The following is a 25,234-nucleotide window of genomic DNA, read 5'->3' as shown; positions in this document are numbered from 1 at the left end:
GCAACGGATTATCTCAGGACTGCCTACATCCGATCACGCGCAGTGAAGGATCCATTTGAGTGGAAGGGCTGCTTTTGCGACCACCGACCCATTTGAAGTTCTTGTTGGCTGTCCTTGAAGTCTTTATTCTTGACCTTGTTCTTTGACCTTGAAGCTTAACGCAGCTTCAGTCACATGTGGTCAGTTTCAACATTGTTCCCATCTAGCGTACAGGAACATCTAGTCATAAGAGCAAAGAACTGCAAAACTTATGAGTAACTACCTCTACTAGTTAATTGCTTGGCTATCCTTTTGTCTGTTGTTTCAATCATAGTGTTAGTATAAGATTTCTAATCATTATTTACCAAATCTCACTTTTACAGTCACCTAGCAGCAAACCAGTTTCCACGGCTGGTACAAAATATTAAAACCATCAAACTATTTAGGCATACCATACAGAATGTATGGAAATATGCTATCACCTGGCCCCTGCATGGGCTGCGATCTGTGAGGTTTGGGGTTCCCTGCCCCGCCCTGGCTGTGGCCCGTGGGGATTTCAGGCTGCCTCGTGCCTGTCGTGGCCCTGACCAGCGAGGTGTGGGGTTCTTCACCCCCGTCTTGGCCACTACGAGTGCCGTTTGGGGGCACCCTACCCCTGTCCTGGCCCTGATCTGTGGTGGTTGGGGGATCCTTGCCCCTGTCCTGGCCCTGAACCTTGGGGTTCGGGGTTTCGTGGCCCGCTCCCTTCCCCAAAGCAACTTGGCTCGGGGGTGCCCTGCTCCTGTTCTGGACCTGACCCACTGTCTGGGCCGTTACCTGTGGGGTTTGGGGGTTCTTGGCCCTTGTTCTGACCCTCTCCGTTGGGGTTTGTTGATGCCTTGCCCTGTCATGGCCATCACCCACCCGTGTGGTTTGGGGGTGCCCTGCCCCAGTCCTGGCCCTGACCTGTGCGGTTTGGATGTTTCTTGCCCCTGTCCTGGCACTGACTCATGGGTTTGGGGCTCTCTACCCCTGCCATGGCGGTGACCCACGGGGTTTGGGCTTTCCCTGCACCGGTCCTGGCCCTGACCCGTGGGGTTTGGGGTGCCCTGTCCCTGTCTGGTCCATGACCTGCAGGGTTTGCAGTTGTCCTGCCCCTGTCCTAGACCTGACCCGCGGGGTTTGGGGGTCCCCTGCCCCTTTCCTGACCCGGGACCACACAGTCCCTAGCTTCCTGTTTAGGGCCTGAACATACTTTTTGGAGCATGGCAGGATGAAACCTCAATTTCTGCATGTCCAAAAAAAAATACATCCAAAAACTTGTTACTTTATGTACAACATCAGTTTCTATATGTCCAAACAAAAATACATCCCCAAAATTGTTACTTTCTGTACACCAATTTTTTTTTTAATTTTTTCCAAATTGACAATGAATTTTAAACCTGATTTTTCACCTATTTTACTACCAACCACCTGTTGCCCCCCCCTCCATCCCCAACAGGACTTTTACCAACAGATCCAAGATTTGTGTCTTGTTTGGCAGAATTTGGGCCAAAAATAAAGATGAGAACCTGGTGCTGGGGAGCCAGGAGTTGCACTTTTCTGGGACTGGCATGGGGCCTGCACTGAGGCTTTGCTGCTTGACTTGTAATTAAAGCTCTGAAATTTAAGGACGATCTTTTAACTGCTCGCTGCCCACCACCAAACATTAATTTTACTATTTTTCAATAGCAAAACCCAGCAGTTTTAAGTCAGAGCTGACCCCAGTTGTCAGAGCAGGGCTGCAGGATATTAGTTAAAGAAAAAATAGTCTGTAGGGATATGTGTATATATCTGTGTGTGTATATACACATGCCCCTCTAGGCATTTTTTCCTTTAAGATCCTACTCTGTGTGTGTATGTGTATACACATACACACAGGTACAGTTTTTATTCTTTAACTATGTATCCTACTGCCTACTCTGTGTTTGTCTATATGTACATATGTGTTTATATACGTATGTGTGTGTGTATATATATCCATACATATATATATTTGAAATAATTCTAGGAAAAAATAATTTTATTATTTCTTTCTAGCTCTCTTTCCAGTCATCAGAGCAGCCTCTCCCCTTCCTCAGGGCTGTCTTCAAGCACATCACATGCAGTAAGTCCTATTTGCATTTCAACAGCTGTTTGGCATAATCATCAGATAAACTGACCCTCTCTTAATGTTCATTGTGACCCAGTACAGGAAGAACTGAAAGGAGCCTTATCTCAGGGAAGAAGGACTGCCAGCCCTCTCTCTTGTGGTAAAAAAATATCTTTCCCACTTGTGATTTTTACTAAATCAGGAATAGCTATTACAGAGGCTGGCCAGTCACACAACTGCAGAGGAAACTTTCATGCCAGAAAGGGGGGATGAACTAAAGAAAGAATTTCTTGTAACAAATGCATTAAACAAAAAAAATAAAATAAAAAAAATCTTTAGAAGTGGCTGTCTGAGACTGCTCCAAAATGTGGCCTGTTAGCAGCCTCTACTGGAGAGGTTAGGTGGCAAAATGCAGGTGATGGAGTGATACATGTCGTGACAAATGCCTCATGACAGATGGCTTTAGGGTTGACCATGTGGCATTGTTGTCACCTGTGTATTTAATGCATTTGAGAGAGCAAGGCAAATGGTAGTGAACACAGTGCTCTGGATGAGGGTTGCACAAACAAATGTCAGAGACGCTGCCTTGTTCTGTGCTGGGGTACTTCTGTACAACCCCAGTTGGGGTGTGCAGATAGGTTACTGCCTTTCTTTATGCCTGTAGTTTGGTTTGTCATGCTCCATCCCTACTGAGTATGCAACTTAAAAATTCACACTTGTCCAACTGTCCTTCTTTTCCGTTGTCAGAGTTGTTTTGGCTTCTGTGTGTTGATGACACTGTTTTGCAGGTCTGATCAGCTTACAGCTAAGGCACTGTATTGTGCTGGATTCAAACCGGGAACTCCTTTATCCTCCTGTGGTCCTGTCCTACATCTGGTCTGTGATTGAGTTTACCACATTGACTCTGTTGGGGGGCACTACAGTTTTAATCTTTTAAATTGCACAAGTGCATTGGGGAAATCACTATAGCAGTGTCCTGTCTTTTGAAAACAAATGCTGTCTTTTGGAAGGATGTAGGAGTTTAACAGAACAAGTACTAGCTTAAAGGAGCGTACAAGCAAAGGGGAAGAAATAATGCAATGGAGTGAGATTCAAATTACTGTGGTATAATGTTGTGATGATATAGTGGTTTGAATTGAACTCATAATAATTTTCTTTGAATACTTAAAAATCACAAGCATGCAACTTAGTTGCTTGCTTGGTATATAGATAATGCCTATCTTTTGCGTGTGCTGCTGTTACTTAAAAGATTGTTGGCTGGGGTTTGTTTGTTTGTTTGTTTGTTTTTTCTTTCCCCCACTGTGCTTTATTTGCTCTGTGATCGTCATTCTTTTTGTCTCCTTTCTAGCACACCAGTGTTGAGAACACAACTTTGCTCCAGCCCTCAAGAACCTTTTCAACTGCTTCAACCTCAGCCCCTAGCACCACCTCTTTGGTTGTCAGCATGGCAAGCAGTACGAACGCTGCAAACAGCCTTGGCCTGAGTGTTACCAGTGTGTCTCTAGCAGCTGCTACCACAGGGTCAGCTCCCTTGGTGTCTTCAGGTTTGCAATATTAACTGGCAGAGGAGTTCTTTTTTTTTCTAAAAATTGAGTAAATTGATAAATAGAAATGAATGGTGTTGTAGATATTTCTTGTTAGTAAGAGTTGTCTCTGTACTTCAGGGTTTTTTTCATTAAAAGGTAGTAGGGTATTAGTTAAAGAAAAAATTGTCTGTAGGGGGGTGTGTATATATCTACACATGCACAGACATATATATATATTATGTATGTGTGTATATACACACCCCCCTACAGGCATTTTTTCCTTTTAATATCCTACTCTGTGCGTGTTTGTGCATACACCTACAATTTTTATTTTTTAATATCGTCCTACGTACTCTGTGACTGTGTGTATATATGTGTGTACATACATATATTTAAAATAGTGTGGGTTTTTTTTTTTTTGGAAGCCACTTGGAACTCCCTTGGCTATTGAAACCCTTCTTGGTCTTAGTGCAGTGCATCACTTTGTTTTATTTGTAGGGCGCCGGTCTAGATTTGATTTTTCTAGTATCAGAATATTACTGTCTTTGCCGTACAGTACTACTGCAGGGTGTAGTATTCTGTACAAGGAGGTGTCAGACTGCAGGTGACAGAAGATCGTAACAGTCTCATATAAAAATCAAATACTTGAATTGTTAGTTCAGTAAGATTGTGTTGTGGTTTGTTTTTATTTTTTTTTCCCCAAACCCCAAAAGCTAATCCTGGAATTTGATTTTGAATTTAATATAAAAGTTGATCCTTGCAAGTCCCCAGCCCAACTATCTGCATTAAAAAAAAAACATTGTCAGCTCCTAAGCTTGAAGAGAACAGCAGAGGTGATTACAGATATGCAAGGGAAAAGGATAAAAACCCTGCAGCAGTGTATTTCAGCAGTCCGTAGGCATAAAATTAAGCTCTGGACTAAGCAGCCACAGCTGAGTTTGGTAAAACAACTGACCAAAATGTCCATTGTTCTTTGCATAATACTTGGCTTCAGCCTTTATCATCTCAGCTTGGTTCAGATAAGGCATCCCATCTCCTTCAGGTTTTTTTCTCTGGGTCAGGTTGTTGCTTTTCTCCTTTTAGCTGTGTTATGTTTTTATCACTGCAACTTCCTTGAACCTAGCTTACAGAAGTGTTCTATCACAGTATTGCTCGAGCAACCGAGAAACCAAACGTGAAAGCAACTCTGAAATCTAATGGTAGACAATATTAATGCTTTTATGATCAACTAAATTGTACACTATCCAAATATTTCTGAACTTTGAAAAGTCTGAATTTTGCTTCTACTTCTTTTTTTTGTACCGCGTCTTAGTCTGTTTTACTTCATCTCAAAGCAAATCCAGTCTTTGTACCACTGCTAATACTGTCTATTCTTGCATTTTCCTCTGGGGATGGAAAAAAAACATGTTGTCTGCTCTGTGGTATCATATTAGGAGTCTGTGCTGTGAGTGAATGCTTGCTTTGGAATTTTAAAGTCATGAGTGAGACTCTTAATTTTCAGTGTGAATTTATTTGCTTCAAATACACAAAAGCTCACTCTTTCAAAAGAAAAAAAGAAAAAAGCTTGCAGATTTGCGTGCTGTTTTCCTTTTCTGATGTGGATGCAGTATGTCCAATGGAACTTTACAGCAGGGTCAAGTGTGAGGGCTTGCAGGGTGCGTGGTCCCATAAGCTGCTTCTCTTAGCCTTTATTTTCAAACATGAGAAGGCACTGTGCTGTGATGCCCATTTTAAACCATATGAATCCCAGACTACTAAATTGCAGTCCTTATTTAGCTGGGCTCTAGGCATCCATCTTATCATCGGGCAAGTTATGAAAAGAGAATGCATGTCGGCAAGGATTGGGAAAGTTTTGTTGATGTGGTTACTGGAGTTTGAACAGTGCTGTCCAGGTGAATGTCAGGGTCCGCTTCTTTCAGGTGCGGGAGAAGTTTCTGTGATATGAGAAAAGGTGCTTCGCCAGTTCGTGTTGTCACCTGCCCACCTTACCAGCAACAGCCCTTGTCCTGACCCGCTGTCAGTGAGGGCTCTGTGGAGGTCCTGACACTGTCACCCTTCGGTATCAGAGGGAAGAAATACCAAGTTACTGGAGTGTCGTGACTGATGGCTGAAAGCTGCTGTATGCGATCATCCCTGCTGGGGGGATGATCTATGTGTAGGTAGTATCTCTGGGGCATCTCCAGTTCATGTCTGGAGAAAGCCTTTGTTCAGTGCTGTTTTCTGCTCTGCGTAGTAGGCAGATCTCTTTTTTTTGGCATGGTGGTGGAGGCACTTAAGTAGTATTAATTCCCAAGATACCGAGTGTTTCAACTTTTCTCTTGCTCTCACTGGGACTTGGAGTGGTGCAGCACCTCTAGAAAGTAGGCTCTTTCCTGATTTGCAGGCTAACATCTGGATTGACTTTTAAGTGCTTTGAAGTGTTACCTGAATGCGCTTTCAGCTTCCAAATGTACCTGCTGAATGGGGTAAGTCCCCATTAACTTCAGATCCTTAGTGTTGTATACAAAAGCAGGTCAGAGAAAGGCGGTTGCTTAGTTAAGACTGGTTTTTACCCAGTATAAGCCTGTCTCTCTCCATGAGAAGGTAGCTAATGCTTTTTAGTGCATCTTTTAAGTGTTGCTTTTCTTTGCAGCTGTACAGGGAGGTGCAGGCCCTGGACGCTAGCTCTTGATCTGTGAGAGCAATTGCTTTCTGCTCGACTGGCATGCAGTGTGGTGTCGTGTGCCCTTGACTTTACATCCCAAAGGTAGCAATGTTAATGTAGTGGACAGGGCTTGCGCAGCACAGACTCTGTGTCTGCTCCCTGTGTAGGACACGCTACCGTGTCTTCCTTTCCTTCTGGAATTTGTAGAGCCTCCCTGCCTCTCAAGAGTAAGTCTCAATTTGCTGACCCAAGTAATCCGGGTCCAGAGGTGGTAGAGTACTGGCTATGTTGGAGAGCTTACCCTGATGAGTTCTAGGCACAGGTTGTGCTTTTTGTTTGATGGGAATGATGAACCTGAGGGACTTCAGCCCCTTAGGAGCCAATTTGAAGTGCTGTTCTTGAAAGTCTGTTCTACACATCCTCTTAGTCATGGATACATCAGGGATTCCTTCAGTTAATTTTTTGGATTAGAGAAAGATTCACAGTTGTTCTGCATTTTATAGCTTTTTATTAATAAATGGCATTAAAAAGTATATGCCATCTGCTTTCATCCTCCATCACCTGTTTCTGTTAAGGAAGTGTTGCGCCGGGTTGCTTGTCAAGAGCAGTTTTGGAGCAGAAATAAGAGGACATCCCCTCTTGTCCCTTTCTCCTCTTAGGCAAGTGAATGCTCTTGCTGATGGCAGAGGGCTTGAAGCTTTCTGCATGTATTTGCCAGAGGCAGGCCTGTAGAATGGGGGGAATGGCAGGGGGGCATGTCTCCAACTTGCTCAGATGCCTTTGTAGTTCTCTGAATTAAAGTGGGAAATTCTTATCTAAATCTGGTAAATCTAATTCAGCAGGTGTGAGACTTGCACAGCTGTTTCCCACCTATTAAGCCTGCAGCCAAGACTTCACCTCACATCTGGAGTAGGACAGTGTGGCCTTGCCTGTTCGAAGTGTGTGTCACAGATGCGGGCGGCTGTGGATGCAACATCAGGAGGTTGTGGAGGCGAAGGATGAGGATGTGTTTCTGGTTAGGAATCTGTACAGAGGGGAAGGGGAAACTCCCTGGCTGCATCCACGCCTCTCGCATGTCTGCTGCCATGTGTACCGCTGGGTGTATTCCAGTAGGCTACAAGTTTTGTGGTGTTCGGTCTCACTTGGTACGGTGACAGCAGTTGGCACATGGATGTAGCTGGCATAAGGCCCTCTTTTCCCCTCCTGTTTGAATGCTTGTTTAGCTGTAATGCAGTGGTACTTCAAAGAGGGCTTAAAAAAGCCCTAGGGTTTGTAACTTGGTGTCGTGGTGTGCAGGAAGGAAAAGCATAGACGTGGTGGGGTTCAATCTGCGTAAAAGAGTTGTTTGGGGTAGGGTGCTTACACAGAACCAACCTCATGCCCAATAAATAGAGATGAGATGACAGGACATTTTGCAAATTGCAAACTCCTACATAGAGAATCCCCCCCCCCAACTATTTGCCAAAGGATCCTTGTTTAGCTGAGGTTTCAGATGTAGATTTTGTGAAAGCAAAATGTACTCTTTTACGCAATCTCATGGCATAACTGAATGGTGCTAGAATGTTTTGTTTGGACTGGAAGCTTGCTGTAGCTTCCCATGTAGTGGTGGAACATGGTGTCGCTTAGGTTGCGGGATTCCTAGTCTGTTTTCGTGGCTGGGGGAAGTGCTAAAAGTGCCAGCTACAGAGAGTAAGGTGTGCTTGTGTGAGAATATTTGAGTGGAGAGAGCTTCAAAATTGTTTAAGAGCCTGACCTATCTGAGCAGCAAAGTGACTAGTGATTATTATGGTTATACTTGCTTACTGCTAGCCTGTTGAACAGCAAAATGCACTTGGTGGCAGCTGGGACAGTAATTTCTCTCACATCGTCAGCTATCGCAGCTTGGCAGGTAGCTAGATGGGGTGTGAGCTTGATGGAGCCCTGCTTTCCTGGAGATGGCTGAACACCTGCCTGCCGATGGGAAGTAGTAAATTAATTCCTTGTTTTGCTTTGCTTGCGTGCGCGGCTTTTGCTTTACCTGTTAAACTGTCTTTATCTCAGCCCACAAGTTTTCTCACTTTCACCCTTCTGATTCTCTCCCCTATCCCACTGTGAGGGCGGTGAGTGAGCGGCTGCGTGGTGCTTAGTTGCTGGCTGGGGTTAAACCACGACAGAGCTCATGGAGGAAACCAGTGTGACGTTCTTTCCTCTGTCTGCTGCCACGTACTAGCTCATGGTGCGTTTCCTTAGAGGCTTGTGGAAGATGGAACAAAGCTGCTCTTGATCTGAAATGGCTTGTGATCTTTGCTTCTCTGGCAGAGCTGGGGCCTGCTGAGCATGAAGCTTCTGGCTGTGCACCATCAGTGGAGCTGACGGCCTCAGAGGAGAAGGGCAGCAGTGTATGGAATTGAAGCTGCTGTTCCAGTAGCATCCATGGGATTTGTCTGCACTGCACCCTAGCAGTGGGGAAGCTTCAGTGTTGTGGAGAATACAAGTAGATAGTTCCTCCTTGAGAAAATACTGGACATCAAGCAGCAGCACTGCAGAGGTAAAGCATCCATCTTCCTCACTGTGTTGTATGTCCCTTCTCTGTTTGACAGGTATTTGATGGGTGAGCTTCTACGAGCACATCATCACAGTGGGAATGGGGCTAGGTTCCTCCCTGTTTTACGGTATCAGAGCCCAGAGGTTCCTGGGTGAAAAGCCCCTCCGTGCCTGCTATGGACGGAAGCAGAAATTAGGAGGAAGCGGAATTTTGCGGTTGACTTCTGGGAAACACTAGCTGGTGAGTAGCTTGAGGCTGTAGGAGACCCTTTACCCAGGAGCGATGTAGGGCTCAACAAGCAGTTCTTTTTATAGTACTGGGAGCTATTGTATGAAAGGCATCCCAGTGAAACAGTGATCATGTAACCGATAACTGTAATGATGCATGAAAAGCAAGTGCTCCAGAATTGCTTTCTACATAAGCTTTATGAAAAAGTACTGAAGGTTGGTTGCTTGAGTGTAAGGCATACCGAGGCAATGCCATGGCAGGCACTTGAGTTCAGTTTCCTGTATGATCTCATAAAGCATTTAATGGCTTTGTCTAGCTTGAGTTACTTCAGGAACTTTGTCTAATTGGATCCGCAGAGGGCTCAGCAAGGGACTCTCCAGAGGAACCTTCAGGGGATCCTTCTGGGGACTCTCCACAGGACTGTCCTCTGAAGTCCCTGGAGAACTCTCCGCAGAGCTCTCCTCAGAAATCTCCAAGGTACTCGGTGGCCCTGGAAAGAAGGACTTTGCTTCTAGGAAGCTTAGAGCCGTCCATGAAGGATAAAGGATACCCCAGGTCAACCAAGATAACACCAGCATCCTAGCCCCTCTGACACATCTTTGAAACCCTCCCAGCACTGTCTGGCATCATAGACCAGCAACTCTAGCAAGACTGAGTGCAGGGACATCTGGCTTAATAGGCAAGCAGTGAGAGCGCTGCAAAACTAGAGTTGCTTTGCAAAGTTTGACTATGATTATCAGTAGTGTGGCTGCTGGTGGTTAGTCAAGTCGTCTTGTAGCTGAACAATTGAAGGGTATGAGAACCCTGCGTAAAGGCACATTTGGGGTGTCCCAACTAGGCTGGGACACAACACGTGCACGAAAAAATACTTGCCCCTGTAATTCTATACTTTGCGTCCTGGCCTCTCACCTCGGTCAGCATGGGTCCGTTGCAAGTGTTTCGTGACACTGGCTCAGGGCTCACGTGTGGGCAGAGGGTTTTGCTGGGTGAGGTCCAGGCAGTGCCGGACAAGGCTGTAGAGGGGGTGGAGCGAGCTGGGCAGCCAGTGCAGCACCAGCTCCGGGCTCTCAGCATGTGAGCCCTGGCCAGCGATGCCCGCTCGCCGGCCCGGTGCGAGACGAGTTTTCCATGCTCAGGCAGTCCCTGCCTGTCCCCCCGTGGCAGCTGCGGCTCCTTCCCAGGGCTGGGTCCAGCTTGCCAGCAGTGATGCTGGTGCTAGGGCAGTGATGGACGCTTCCATCCTCCCGGTGTTGATGCTCATCAATGTGGTTTCTCCCACGGGCACCCGCCACCTGGAGCAATGCCACGTGTAGCCATCTTCTCGGTGGCCATCCCCAGCCCAGCTCAGCCACCCGTGGGCTGGGCAGGTGTTGCGTTAACTCCTGGGCTGTGCAAATGACCACAGGCAGAGAGGTGCTTCCCAGCTCTTTTAATGACTTTAAGGAAGAAAGAGGGATCTGGGAGAGGGCTGGGGCTGGGGCGTGTGGGTGCAGGTCTCTGCCTCCAGATCTCCTCTGTGTGTGGGTGCTATGAGAGACAGTGCTGGACCAGTGGTTTATGGGTAGCTGTAATGGTGGGCTATCTCCATGTCCGTCTCCCTCGGCACAAAAAACTGCAGCTGGCCCAGTGACATCTGCAGGGCCGCCCGCTCCTGCTCCTCCTGGGCCAGCTTCTTCACGTGCTCCCACTTGGGCCACTGCTCGGAGTGATGGGCACTGACTCCTCGTGCTCCTCCAGTGGGGTGGGCACAGCTGTAAGGCCCCCCCCCGAGGGCCCGAGGGATAGCACGGAGTCAGCAGGAGGGCACAGCAGCTGAGGTGGCATGCGGAGCTGCTGCGGCAGCCCCTCCCATGGGGTTTGGCCCCCCGTGGGCAACAGTCACAGCCAGCTTGGCTGCTTAGGTTTGGCAGCCGGCCTGGTGCGTGCCTTGCTGCTGGCCGCCGCCAGTGCCATCTCCTTCTTGCCATCAGCCGGGGGCTTGGAGGCAGCCGTCCCCGTGCTGGGTCTCGGGGCCACCAGCAGGTGCTTGGGGATGCAGCAGGGCACGCTGGGGTCGGCTTGGGGCTCCAGGTCGGGTGGTTGGCGCACCAGCCCCACCACCTTCACTCTTTGCCCCAGCGGGTGGAAGCTCTGGATGGAGTTTCGCAAGCGTTCCCTCAGGTGGGTGCGGGGTGTCCCCGGCCCCGGGGTGGGGATGCTGTTCCTGGGGATGCCGGTGGTGGGGCTGTCAGCGTCAGGATGGGGTAGAGATGGCGGTACCAGGGGTGTTGGTACCAGGCCGGGCTGGGGATGCTGGTGCTGGGGTGGTCATTCCTTTTAGTAACTGCAAGGTGGCACCACGGCAGCAGCCTCTGCTGGGCAGGGGCCACGGCCTCCTCTCCGGGGGCACGGGGTGAAGTGGTGCTCGGTGGGCCCAGGGCCGGCGCCGTCATGGGAGGCAGAAGGGGCTCCCGTGTACCGGAGCGGTGAGTGCGACTGCCGGGCCTTGCCCCTGCCCCCAGCACTCCGCGGCTTCCTCCTGGGGGCTGCCCTGGGGTTCCGCAGCAGCGTGCGGCCCGGTGCTGCTGGGAGCCGCAGGGCCCGCCTGGGCCCTGACACCGGCAGCGCTGGTGGCTGGCAGCGCTGTGTCGCCTGTTCCGTTGAACACAGGGCAGCCCCCAGGCAGCGGGGAGCTGTAGCTTAAAGTGCAGGGGGCCGGGGGATCGGGGTGGGTGAGGGTCCCCAGGACAGGTGTGGGGCCAGAGCCCTGGGCCAGCAGTTTAAGGCCTCCGTGCTGCGGGGTTTTGGTGGACCGGCTGCGTGAAACCTGTCCCCTCCCGCTGTGCAAAGGACCTTTGCTCCCTGGTGTCTCGCCGGGTTCTAGATGGCTTGGCCGGCACGTTGTTGCGGTTGGATGCTCTCCGCCTGCTGCCCGCTGCTGCCACGCCGTCCCTGTCCAGCTTCCCCTCCCAGAGGGTTTTCGCCTGTTTGGCCACCTGCTGCACCACCATCTACTTCTTTTTTTTTGGTGGGATGCTGTCCCGGGGGGAGGTGCCTGCCTTCTGAGGGGTGCTGGCTGGTGTGGGGCGCTTGTTTTTCTTGCCACCCACCTCTCCTGATCTGGGCACCACCCGGCAGGAGACGATACCCAGCGGCAGTGCCTCCCCCAGCAGTCGGGCCATGCGGGGCAGATGATGCTGGGGGGAGGCAGGGGGCTGGCCAGGGAACTCAGCAGCGGGATCTGCAGAGGGCTCAGTGAGGGACTCTCCGGATGACCCTTCTGGAGACTCTCCACAGGACTGTCCTCTGAAGTCCCCAGAGAACTCTCTGCAGAGCTCTCCTCAGAAAATTCCAAGGGACTCGGGGGCAGCCAGGTGAGGAGGTCTTCTGCTGCTACCCTGCCATGCTTCCCCTTGGGGTCCTGCAAGGGGGAGGCCAGCACCCCCCAGAACGGGTCTGTGTCCCCCAGCATTGCCACCGCCAGGCGGTCCTCAGGGCAGTTGCCCTTTGCCCCATACTCCACGGTATCGGGGGCTTCGTTGATGGAGGCGGTGCCGGTAAGGCTGTCGGGGACATCGGGGAAGGTGTTTTCGCCATCCACCAGCATCACCGCCACCACTTGCTCCTTGTTGCAGCTGCCCTCTGCCCTGTACTCCAAGAGGTGGGGGAGCTTGTTGAGGGAGGTGGTCAAGTCGGGGATGTTGGGGGCACGTGGGACGGTGCCCTCACCGTCCCCCAGCCCCACCACCACCGCTTGCTCTTGGGGCAGCTGCCCTCCGCCACGTACTCAGAGAGGTCGGGGAGCTCATCGAGGACCTGTTTGGTCAAGTTGGGGACACTGGCGATCAAGATGGTGTCCTCGCTGTCCTGTAGCCGTGCCACCACCGCTTTGTCCTGAGGGCAGCCACCGTCCTCCACGTACTGCGAGAAGTTGTGGAAGTCATTGAGGAAAGCGGTGCTGGCGAGGCTGCTGGAGAAATCAAGGACGTCAGAGATGGTGTCCTCACTGTCCCTCAGCCCCGCTGCTACCACTCGCTCCTTGGGGCAGCAGCCCTCTGCCACGTACTCGGAGAGGTCGGGGAGTTCGCTGAGGAAGGCAGTCAAGTTGGGGACATCGGGGACAGTGTCCTTGTCGTCCCCCAGCCCCGCCAGTGCTGCTCGCTCCTTGGGGCAGCAGCCTTCCACCACGTACTGGGAGAGGTCGGGGAACTCACGGAGGAAGGCGGTCAAGGTGGGGCTGTCAGGGCCGGTGTCCTTGCCATCTGCAGTGTCAAGCTAGGTGGGCATATGGTTGAGGGTGGTGTCGTCTGCCTGCTCAGGAAAGGCCTCGGCGAAGGCAGCTGGCCCCTGCTCGAGCAGATCCGCGAGCTTCCCCAGGGCTGCTGGGGTGGTCACCGCAGCTGAAAAAGCAAACCAACCAACTCACCCCAGGGGTGATGCAAGCTTTCTTCCACCTAGCTGCCCACCTGCGGGCGCTGCCACCCCCCAAACCTCACCTTTGGGCGTTGTCATGGTTCTGCTGGTCGTTGGAGGCAGGGCAGGGTGGTGGGGGCTGGCAGCAGGGACGCTGTCCTCGATGGCCGCCCCGTCCTTGTTGGAGGTCTCTGATGGCTTCTGGGCACTGCCGGGCAGGGTGTGGAGCACAGGGGGGCCCTGCACCCAATGTTGGTCCATGGGGCGGTGGGGTGGCAGGGCGTGCAGGGACATGCAGCACTGAGGAGCCCGTGGGAGAGGGAGCAGCCATGGGGAGGAGCTGCACCCCGCAGGGAGGCTGCACCACGGGGGGGAGCTGCACCCCACAGGGGAGCTGCACCAGCTGCCCCAGGGCCCCCAGGGGCCCTGGCACCCCATGCCATGTGCTGGCCTGCGCCAGCTGGTAGGTAATGGGGTGGACCTGGGCAGGCTTAGAGGACACTGGCAGCCCTGGGACAGAGGGAAACACACAGGCAGTGACCGGTGGTGGCATGGCTGGAATGGCAAAGCTCACACCGGGCACCTCTGATGCCATCGGCAGCCAGAGAGGGAAGCTCTGTGTTGGGGGAAGCAAAGAGGGGCGATGGGGTGAGATCTTGGCGGGCAGAGCTGGCTGGGGGGTTATCTGGAGGGCAGGAGCACCAGGAGGAGTGGGAGCCTGCTGCTGTACCTGCCATGGCGGTTGGTCAGTGTGGGGTTTGTTGGGGGCAAACAGCCTCCGTCCCCATGGCAATCAATCCGCCAGCACCTGCGTCAGCCAGCCTTGCAAGGGTTTGGTTTTTCGTACAACTTCCCACCTCAATGATTTCCTATCCTGCTGATGATGGTTTCCCATCCCCACAATGGTTTCCCATCCCAGTGATGATTTCTCAGCCCCACGATGCTTTCCTATCCCAATGGTTTCCCATCCCAAGCATGATTTTTGGGGGGAGGTGAATTTCCTGTCCAAGGGGAAGGCATGGGCCCAGCACCGGTGGCCCTGCAATGCTGACGTGCGTGCTGCCCCATCCTGCCCCAGTGGTGGGGATGGGGGGGGCTGGAGCGCTTTTGGGATGTGCCCCAGGGGGGCAACTGCTTCTCCCAACTGTGGTGGAACCGGTGCCAGTGCTGGTACCGTGCAGCCATGATGGGGAGCTGCCGCGACAATTTGGCAGCTGGCCCGTGCCGACCGAGGAGAGAGCCTGGGATGCAAAGTATAGCACTGCAAGAGGAGTTCTTGCATTCATGCACGTGAGCTGTCCCATTCAAACTGGGGCACCCCGAATGCGGTTTGACACATGGTTCTTATACTTTTCAGGCATTCAGGTGCAACATGATTTGACCAACCACTACTTAACAGCCAGACAGTCACACTGCTGTTCTGCAAAGCAACCCTAATTCTGTGGTGTTGCCATCCATCTGCTTCTTTCTTGAACCAGACGTCCCAGTAGTCGGTCTTGCTGCAGTTCCTTATCTCTCATGCCAGGTAAGGGGAGGGTTTCACAGAGGTGTCGGAGGGGCTGGGGTGCTGGTGTGATGTGGGTAGTCCAGGGCTATCCTCTTCTCTTCAGGGTGGGGGCTGTCCTTCTCTGCCTTGCAATGAGCTGGGGTCCTTTAGTCATGCTGACTGAACCATGGCTATGCAGTATACAATGTCAAGAAGGTGTCTGTCTATCTATGTGTCTGTCTGTCTTAAGGAACTTGATGCAATTTTGTCCTCTCAAGACGAGTTGGTGCCATAGTTAGGGAATGAGATTTTCCTAAGAGAGGCCCTGGGGTGTCCCTTTGTGCGGGGTTCCCGGGAGGTGCTTGTGGGCGTTGCTCACAGTGGGGTGGGGGATGCATGTACTGGGGACGACGGTAGCAGTGTGGGGTGGGGATGCTGTTCTGGGCATGCTGGTAGCACCCTGAGGTGGGGGGCCAGGGCAGGCGAGTCTCCCCAGGCTGGGGAGGGGGGCAGTGCTGTTTGTTCACCTCCATTTGAGCTGAAGGCCTGTGATATAGCCTTTGCCAAATGAGAACTTCACTTTCTGGGCGTGTTTGTCAATTGCGGTGCTTTGCCCCAGTTTCAGGTCATCGGTCAGTCTGGGAAACCCTCAGCTGAACAGTCCCAAAGCAGTGAGGGCCTGAGCGCGTTCTGGTTTGGCTCGGTGTAACTTGTGTGTCAGTCTGCATCTGCTTTTGCTCGTTGCCTGTGCCTTTCTCTTTGAAGGGATGATCTTTGGGAGGTTCTGCAACATGGACCTCCTCCCTCCATCAACCCATTGCAGCACGCCTGTGTTTAATGCCTGCTGTGTCTCAGAGCTGCAGTCAGAACCTTCATCCAGAGGAGAGCTGTTTGCCTCATGACCTGATGAAAAAAATCCAAAAATCCAAGAGCAAAAGGAAGAACTGGGCCTGATGGTGGGCCTGATGTCCAGAACTCGCTGCTACAGGCCAGAGGTCAGTCTTGGTCTTGCTGTCAGGGAAGCGACGCTCAGTGACATTCATGTGCCCCTTCCTGGGGAGCACTGGTGGGGCCGTGACAGGGCTCTGTTCTGGGCGCAGGGAAGGATAGTGGGGCAGCGGGCAGGCATCCTTCCCTGTGGGGTCCGCCAGTGCAAGGGCTATGCCGGTAGTTAGGGGGAGCTGCGGGGAGCCTTCCCCCATGCTCCAGCTCAGCTGGGCTCTGGGAGCATCCCTGATGGATGCTCAGACCCTGAAGGAGGCCGAGGAAGAGACGTCAGAGGGACCCAGAGCCCTGCAAGGCTTGGGCACGAGCTTGACAGGAGGTCCTGGGGCGCAGGGTATGCTGCCACACCCAGCAGACCGCCAGCCTGGAGCTTGAGCGCCGTGACATGGGAGACGTGGAAGGGAGAAGTCTCCTCTGACCCATGGAGCTGTGGAGGGAGAAGGAGAAAACACCCCGGGGTTGAGGAGGAGCCCACATCTCCTCAGCCCCGAGCAGCGTGCCCAGCCTGTGCCCACCTCTGACATGAACTGGTTGTGGATGGGGCGGAAGCGCTTGGTGACCCTGATGGCAAAGATGATGTTGGGGATGAGGAAGAAGGAGCAGCAGCCCAGGCTGAAGCAGGCAGTGTTCTGGAAGGAGAGAGCAGGCAGGTCCCCACTGGGCTGTGTGGGGAGAGGCAACCCCCAGGGTCTGGAGGGGCTTGGGGAGCCTTGTGGTGGCTGTTCCGGGTGGTGTGGGGGAGTCAGGGCTGCTGTCAGCCCCGGCTGCCCCCAATTTGTGCCAGTGTGCCTGAGCCAGTGTAGGCCCTGAGCAAAGTACCGCAGCTTCTTCCTCGTGAAGCAGCCGATCTCCTGGGTAGCATGGAGGGCTGTGTGTTAACACAGTCACTGCATTTCAAGCCTTCCACCTGTGACAACATCCTCTCAGGGGGCACACTTGCCTGCTCTGATCAAACACTCAGTCAGCGGAGTTAATACTGAACTGATATAAAATCGGGGCTCAACCTCTACATTCACGGCTAGGATACAAGACTCCTATCACAGGGCTCAGACTTCAGTCCCACCTGAGGTATGTACCTTCAATTTCACTTCCCACTGGTCAAATATTCCTCTTCAGAGCTCTCTTTAAACTGAGGGCTTGCAGTAAGGGAAGGAAGAGAGTTCCTTACCTCTTGAGCAGTCAGGGCATGTTCCCCTGCTAAAAGTAGCATACTCAGGCCTCCCATTTGTGTCGGAACTGTTAAAAGAGTAAAACCAAGTCTTCAGTTTATTCATTTGCTTCTTTAAAGAACCTACCATTCGCAGCGTTAAACCCCCAGAACACTACTTGTCACAGACACTCTAAGCAAGCTGCCATAAAAGGCAATTCAAGAGGATCACAGCTAACCACTTCTGTACCCTCTGGGAGAGGCTTTCAAAGCTGTTTGAAGGATTTAGTTGGATTTGTCTGCTTCACACCCCATTGCGTGGATTTACAATTTTACTGCCAAAGGTTTTAGGTACTACAGAGATGGATACCTTTAAAAGAGCAACTGTAACGATCTCATGCATAAATATAGACAAAAATGCTCTAATATCACCCATGTTTATAACTCAATGGATGCTCCTACCAAGGGAGTGGTTCCTTTCCATAACCACTGAACAAGTGAAAGGATGGAACAAAATGACATGATCAAGCTCTGAAGCAAGATTTCCATTTTCATTTAGCTTTAATTTAGAGCTGCATTTAGTGGTGAAAAGTGCCAGCCTGACAGCTCTGAAGCATGAAGTGCTTGATCCTCTGTACCAGAACCGCGCAGGCACTGGCCAGGCAAGCTGCCTGCCTCTTTCTTGCCCTGCCAATACAATATATAATTGAGGAATGTAAAATGGAGATAGAAATGTATTTTCTCCAAGTATTTGATGCTGACAGCTTCTCGCCTCCAGCCTTCCTGCACCTCAGGAGCTTGGAAAACAACAACAAGAAGTGAAAGCAATGAACGCTGGCACTGCATTACTCACGGAGTGGCTTTTCCACTCAGAACAGTGGTTGCTTTGCATCATCATGAAGACTAATTGTCTGGTTTTGGAGGAGTGCCTTGGAAGCAAGGCAGGGGTCCAATTTAACAGCATGTCATCTAGAGAGAGGGAGACAGTCTGTGGCCCGAATGTCTCGCTCAACAGCCGCAGCGTGAGAACAGGGAAGCGTTATCCTTGCTGTATTGCTGAGACACCAACTTCAGTAATGATGAGACACCAAAGATAAGTAACTTTCCCCAGGTCTCACTAAGCATGCACTCACGTTTTCCAATTTACTTTCACTGAACTACACAAACCCTCTCTCTACAACAATAAATTACATGTGCCCGGGACCACTCCCTGGAATGGAGGCCAACTGGCACAATTACCCTTGGCCATCTGGTTGCATTTTGTTATGCAAAATTTGGATGCAGAATAGCTGCATCCAAGATGCCCACTGGGAAATCCCCTGGCCCACTCCCACTCGTGAGCGGTGCCAAGGAAGTTGTTGAGTTTTTCAGCTGACATGGGCCAAACCTGTACCTGTAAACCTCCAAACGATTTAGCACTACAGATGATCAAGGTCCAGTTCATGGGAACACTCACTGGTGCTGTTTAATTCAATACCACAGATGCTGCCAAAAATTCTCTCAGACAGCATCTCACGCTAACATACACAGGGTAGGTTTTTTCAATACTCTCTTAAAACACCACTAAACAGAAGCAGAGGAAAGCAATGGGAATAAACCAAGCCCATCCACTATCTCAGGGATAGAAGAGTGGCTCATTATCTTAAGAATACAGCCTAAAGAGCATCTGGCTTCAAACCCAATGTTCAACTGGAATAATTTTTTCCGTTACTGTGATGAACAGGTAGAAGGGGGGGGTGTGTGGGGGGAGGGTTGGTTGTCTTTTTGTTTTTAAACTTCTTACTTTTAAATAAAAAGGGGAACAAAAGGTATTAAGCATCTACAAAGAGACAAGGTACTATCAGAAGTGTAGGATCTAGCGACAAGAAGTGGCTGAAGAAATGGAGACAGAAAATGGGAAGGGTCAGGAAGTACCTAAGCACAATTCACAAGTGAAGCGATTCTGTCAGCAGAGCCCTTTTTGCCACCAAAATGCTTGATCAGCAACAGTTCAGTCCTTCAAACAAGAGGACATCAGAGCAATTAAAATGTGAAAAGGCAACACGTACCTTGAAAGACAATGCCTGAAGAGGCAGTTGATTTGGAGGAAGGAGAGATTGGAAGAGATCTCCAGGCCCATCATAAACTTACTGAACTCCATATTAAGCAATAAGGGGTTGACTGGTTGCTTTCTGCTCTCTTTTCTTCCATCGGAAGGCTGTTGCAGAACCCAAATCTTCTTAGCGTTTAGAGTTTTCTTCCAGTTTTCAGCTTAAATTTACTCAGGATCAGGTGGTACACATGTTTTCTGGTGCCCACACCTTTAAGCTTAAAAACTGTTCTCCCTAAATGGTACTTCCCTCTCCTGCCTTTACAGGAGTCACCCCACTCTTCTTCCACTTGTTTTTCTAGCCTAAGCAAATCAAGAACTCCTGATGTCATCACGCATGTCCATCGCCCATGTCCCAGCAATCCCTGCAGCTCTCTTCTCCAGTTATTCCAGAGGGAGGTCATCTTTCTTGTACATGAAGGACCAGCAGGGCAACCACGTCAGATGAGCTGTGCTCTGTTCAATGGCATTAACTCTTCTCTACAGTTCCTGAAAGTACTTGGCCTGACACACCGCAGTGTAGCACTTTCTTATGCCCACATCACACTGTTGGCTCCCAGCTGCTCTTCTGTGCTTCCCTGTAGCTACCTGTAGTTCTTCTTCCCCCTCCTCAGTTTTGGCCAGCGGAAGAACATAGAAGAGAATCATAGAATCACAGAATCACAGAATCATAGAATGGGTTGGGTTGGAAGGGACCTTAAACAGCATCTAGGTCCAACCCCCTGCCATGGACAGGGACACTTTCCACTAGACCAGGCCCATCCAACCTGGCCTTGAACACTTCCAGGGAGGGGTGTTACGGATGCACGACTAACCAAATCCAGCAGGTGTTAAAACTCAGATTTATTCTTCAGCAAAAGTTAGTTAGAAGTCCGATAACATTCTATAAAACCACAGGCTCAATGATGTAAAGAGAATTAATACTACACGGCCGACTTAGGAATCCCCAAGATTTAAAGTGATGGCTCAAAATGCGCGTCTCACTCACCAAAAAGCTGAGGGCTCTCTCCCTCGAGGAGTTACCTCGGGCGGTGCCCCGACCCAAGGGGGAGTCCCTGACTGCAGACCCGCTGCTCTGAGGAGGACTGCCAACGTGTCCTCTGGCAGGACCCCGTTTATACCCCTGTCGAATCTGACCTGTGGTCATTTAATTCTATTGGCCAGAAGGGTCACCTCGGTGTACCTGGCGCATCCCGATTGGCCAGTTCAAATTTCAACCTGCAGCCTCCAGGGTTTCCTTCCCCTTCTCCCTTCCTGGAGAAGTTTTGTTTCCTGCTGGCAGGATGGGGGGGAGGTCGGGGGGGGAATGTACTGCCACAAGGGGGCATCTACAGCTTCTCTGGGCAACCTGTTCCAGTGCCTCACCACCCTCGGAGGGAAGAATTTCTTCCTTCTATCTAATCTAAATCTACCCTCTTCCAGTTTAAAGCTATTACCCCTTGTCCTATCACTACATGCCCTTGTAAAAAGTCCCTTTCCGGCTTTCTTGTAGGCCCCCTTCTTCCCCCTCTTCTAAATATCTTCTTGGGGGTCTCAGCTTGCTGCCCTTCAGATACGTAGCTTATCACAACAGGACAAGAATAGCACTGTTTTCTCCCCAAGTAAGCAAATACTTAAACTGTTTATTTAAATATAAAAATGAAGAGGGAGGAAAAAATTGACAGCTAAGTGGCAAGTGAAAGTTTAAATTGGTGCTAAAGCAACTTGAATACTTATTCTGCAGCTGTAGCAGAGGGCTGCCACTTAGATGTCTGATCATAATAAAACAAAAAATCCTTCCACTATGGCTTCAAATTACAAAATAACTTCATCTAAGGGAAGACAAAATTCCCATTCTAAGGCAAGACAAAATGTACACAAACATTGCCATATGTTTATAGTGCCTTCTCAGCATGACGTTTCTCTCACGGCACCAAGAACTTACTGGTATGAAAAATTACAATTTTTAAGTGCTATTTTAAAGCAATTTACAGTTAAATCGACAGTAGTGAGAAAATAGTCATGAATTTGACTTGCAGAATGGGAGATGATTCATGGCTTTCGCAACAGCTTTTACTATTGATGAAGCTTACAACTATCTTACTATTCGGGAATGACATTCTTTGTTAGTATTGGTCCGGTTAGAAACTCGGCAGGCTGGCTTGTTCATCATTGCAGTTTTTCAATCAGAGGAAAGAAAGAACTGAAGAAGAACTAAGCAGAAAGAAGGCCAGCAGGCACCAGTTTCAACTACCTTTCACTTGGGTGCAGAAAGAAGCTTCTTTCTAAAAACAAAAATTGCATCTCTATCAGGATATTGGCTATGCTAGGAAGTGTCTTTTTTCCACCCTTTACTTCACTAAAAAGTTTTTTGGCCCAGCTGGTTTTCTCCTGATGCAGAAATGTGAAAGCATTGGGAATCTTGCACATTTGTACAGGAAAGATGTCGCCCACTTAGCTCTGTAGCTGTGAGGGTAGGCGCTGCAATGGTCACGTTCCCCTGCAAACAGCAGTTGTCTTTGCAGGTGAGCCATGTCATGAGAAAAACGTGCTCCATTACAACTTCCCAGCTGGATGAGCAAGGACACGACTAGTGGGTCTGCAGGTCAGAAGCCCAACGCTGGTGTCACACCTCAGGTTCTTGACACAATGGTAGGTCAATATGCAAAACTTAAAACGTGGGGTGGTTACTGTTGGAATGCCAAAAATAAAGGAGAGGTATGGCCTGTGGGGGACTCCAGAAAAAGAAAGGAAGATCTTACTCTCTCTATATTACATTTTCCAAAATGAAATCTAGTATGTAAAAAGCAATCAAGACAGGATTAACAGCTACCAAAGAGTAAACAGATTTCCTGGAATTGTTCTGGAGTCATATAATCCCTGTCCAAAGGAAGCTGTCTGCCTTGAAGATGTGAGACAGTCAGTGGCATTTCTACAGTTGCTCAGCTACATTTTAGTTCATCAGTTAGCATGCAGCCTGGGTTTTAAAAGGTGCTGCACTGGCTAGAAAGGTCAGCGCTGAATTGAGCTATCACATGAAGTCGAGGGGAGAGGAAAACAACAACACATATTTACCACAAACTGGTATATAGTTGACAAAACAGTAATCCACTTGGCACGGCAGACTTGCCATGATTTAGATGCTGCTGCTAACATCTCTGTCAGAGGCTGTCGCTATTTTATGGGCTATCGTTATACTCGTGAGACAGCCAGCTTTCGCTTGCAGGAGGACTGGAGTGAAACCCCTGTGAATTACTATGCTCACTGACTCAGCCAGCAGAAAATAAATAAATAAATAAATAAATAAATAAATAAATTTTAAAAATCACATGTAGCACAAAAGAGGGCCTTTTTCAGAAATTAATGGCTCTATAGATAAAACAATGGATTAGATCAGTTTCTAATTAACTCTTAAGTTCTCTGTCCTCTGCTTTGATAGGTGTTGATTTGAGATCTCTCTGTACTCAGAAGCTGTACAGTTGGATATCCCGGCAGGAGCAGTGGGGGACAGCAGCCAGGTAGACCAAGATCTACTCCTTGTTCTCTCTGTTAAGTCAATAAACCTGAAGGAGCACAAAAGTGACTCCTCTGATAGCAAAAACAGAATGGGATGAAGGGGCTTGAGATTTTTAGAACTGGTCTTCCGTATATCATAACGATGTAGCAGAAAACACTTTATTTTGATCCCATTTCACAGTTCCTTCATAGCCAGAAGAAATTTCATTACAGGAATTTTCATACCACTAAACTGGCAAAAAGGCATACAAGACTTTTTATCCCTTCTTCTCCTTTTATACTTGTTCCATAAAACCATTTCTCACTCTCCAGCTCACGATCTCTCTAAGCGGAAGAGTCCTATCTGCCACACACTTGTCATAAACTAGGTAGGATACGACAAAGTTTCAAACACATCAGCATTCATAAAATTAGAAACGTCAAAATGCAAAAAAGAAAAAAAAAGGGAAAAAAGGGTGGTGGGGTAAAAATTAGTTTCTACCTTGACTGTTAGGCTCTTAAGCTACCAGTATTTAACATTAATGTTTCTATTTCAAGGTCATGATTGCTACAGTTCTGCTATTTGTGGATATCAGTTTGAGATTATCTGCCTTTCACCAGTTCAGGCAATCCAATTCGTGATGGATTTTTTTTTTTTTTTTTATGTTTAAAATGGTTAGAATCCACCCCTCCAAGCTATCATTACGCCTCTCTTGATTTAAATATAAGAAGTTAGCTCCCCTGGTACATTCATCCACAAGAATGTTAACACCTCCAACTTCATAGACAACCATAAATTATTTCTGTAAAGAGCAAATTACTAAACATAGTACAACACTCTATGAAAGAGAAAAAGAATGCACACAATCAGCATTTCCCTTTTTGACTAGAAAATGAAAATCTCTAATAGCAGATAAGCCTGAACTAAACATCAATCAAATCTGGACCCCAAATGGGCTATGGCTTACGATATGTCACATGTCCGGACTCGACTCCTGAAAGGAGTCATGCACTTAGGAAAATTTTAGGTCGTTATGCAGGGGTTTAACTAGAGTCTTGGCAACTTAATTTGGGACACGAAAAGCATCTGCACTACAGTAGCATGTGCAGTAAAGGAAACTGGTCTTGCAGTTCGATTCCAACACCGCATCTGAATACAAAACGAGGCTGCTACGTTTGAGGAACATGGATGGAAATCTCACCTGCCATCCTGAAGTTGCGCTGTGGCATTTCGTCACTTTTTTGTCATTTTCCTCGGGCTTGGTAAATGTTTTGCAGAGTCCGAAGCAAAGGCCCATAGCTTTTTCCTGTTTGTAACAGTGGATGTCTGGGTTTTCACAGGTTGGTTTGCTGTGGGGCACCATTTGTACCCTCGATTTGCCTTCACACATGCATCCCTGTACTAGAAAAGAAAAGGACAATTGCCATTCATGCCGGTCATGACATTTTACTATCCACAGGGCAATAGAGTGCACTGCTTTTAAGAGGATTTAATAAAGTAAATAATCCTTAAATATCTTGATTTTTTAACAGTTTAGTCACGTGCTTAGAATCTAACCGCCAACACAATCTAACACGAAGAAATCTTAAGATAAGTAGAGCTGTATTTAAAAAAGTGGGGCTTCTCTTTCCTCTCCCGAGGGTTTATCACCCAGAGCAGGCTGAAGTTCTGATCCTGCAAACTGCTCCCCAGTGCTTGTATGCTCACTCTGGGAAACAAATTATTTTGCAGGTACAGTCTTTGTTTACTTTCTAGTTTAAATGAAATGAAAACAGACATTTAGCAATAAATGCAGCATGATGCTCCTTACCTTGCACTCCTTTTTCTCTACTAGATCTGTATCTTAGAATATTTGAGTATATTCTTTCCCAAACCAGGCACTGAAAATAAACCACCACCAGTATCACCTTGTTTTCAGCAACTTCTGATACATCATTCCAGTGTGCCTTCCAAAATGTACCATGCTGCACAGCTGCGTGAAGTAAACTGGGAACATTTAAAACTGTCTTTGGCCTGGAGCACACAGCACACATCTCAGTTGTTTGCTATATTCTCGGTATGAGGCAGCAAAATGAACAAAGCCAGGCTACGCATAGGGGGGTGGGGGGAGAAGGTCTGGATCCCGCACAGTTTGGGGAGCAGGGGGAAGGATGGGAACCTATTTTATTCTCAAAATGCAACCCTGACGGCACACGTTCCCACCCACCCAGCTGTCATCAGTCCCCATTACGGCACAGAGAAACACCAATGTTTCACGCACATGCCTGCACAGAAACGCGTGCAGAGGGAAAAAATCCCTTGGGTGTCACATACAGAAATAGCACTGAAAGCCTTGTCCTCTGACAGAGTCACTGCAGTGTTTTCCCAGATCAATAAGCAGCATGCCTTGTGGCAGGATCACCACCGCAAGCGTATCGCTTGCTTTCATTTCCATTTTAATCTATCAGCGGGCACTTGCTCCCTGCAGACTGTAGCCAGGATAAAAGCAGTTCAGTTTACAGGAAGCACAGCACCGTGTGAACCCGCGGTGTGAAGTCCTCTATTTATAAAAATGGCTATAAATAATAAAAATCCGCAGGGACCGCTGAGCCACGCAGACGCTGTATTTTCTGAACAGGGCGTCTGTGTG

At 49.2% G+C, this 25,234-nt stretch overlaps 1 protein-coding gene across 1 annotated transcript in view; it reads left to right on the top strand.

Annotated features, from left to right (window-relative positions):
- LOC128138485 (uncharacterized) overlaps positions 1-3,774 on the top strand; it is a 35,653-nt gene extending 31,879 nt beyond the window's left edge. Inside the window, exons 2-5 of the mRNA XM_052779736.1 lie at positions 2,038-2,104; positions 2,192-2,249; positions 2,878-2,965; positions 3,438-3,774. Coding sequence (XP_052635696.1) covers positions 2,038-2,104; positions 2,192-2,249; positions 2,878-2,965; positions 3,438-3,573 — 349 coding nt within the window. The 3' untranslated portion in view covers positions 3,574-3,774. The remainder of the gene's footprint in view (positions 1-2,037; positions 2,105-2,191; positions 2,250-2,877; positions 2,966-3,437) is intronic.
- The last annotated feature ends 21,460 nt before the right edge of the window (positions 3,775-25,234 follow it).

Source organism: Harpia harpyja, unplaced genomic scaffold, assembly GCF_026419915.1.
Source record: "Harpia harpyja isolate bHarHar1 unplaced genomic scaffold, bHarHar1 primary haplotype scaffold_47a, whole genome shotgun sequence".
Taxonomy (NCBI): Eukaryota; Metazoa; Chordata; class Aves; order Accipitriformes; family Accipitridae; genus Harpia; species Harpia harpyja.
The sequence above is the reverse complement of the archived record's forward strand: the minus strand, read 5'-3'. Positions and strand labels throughout refer to the sequence as shown.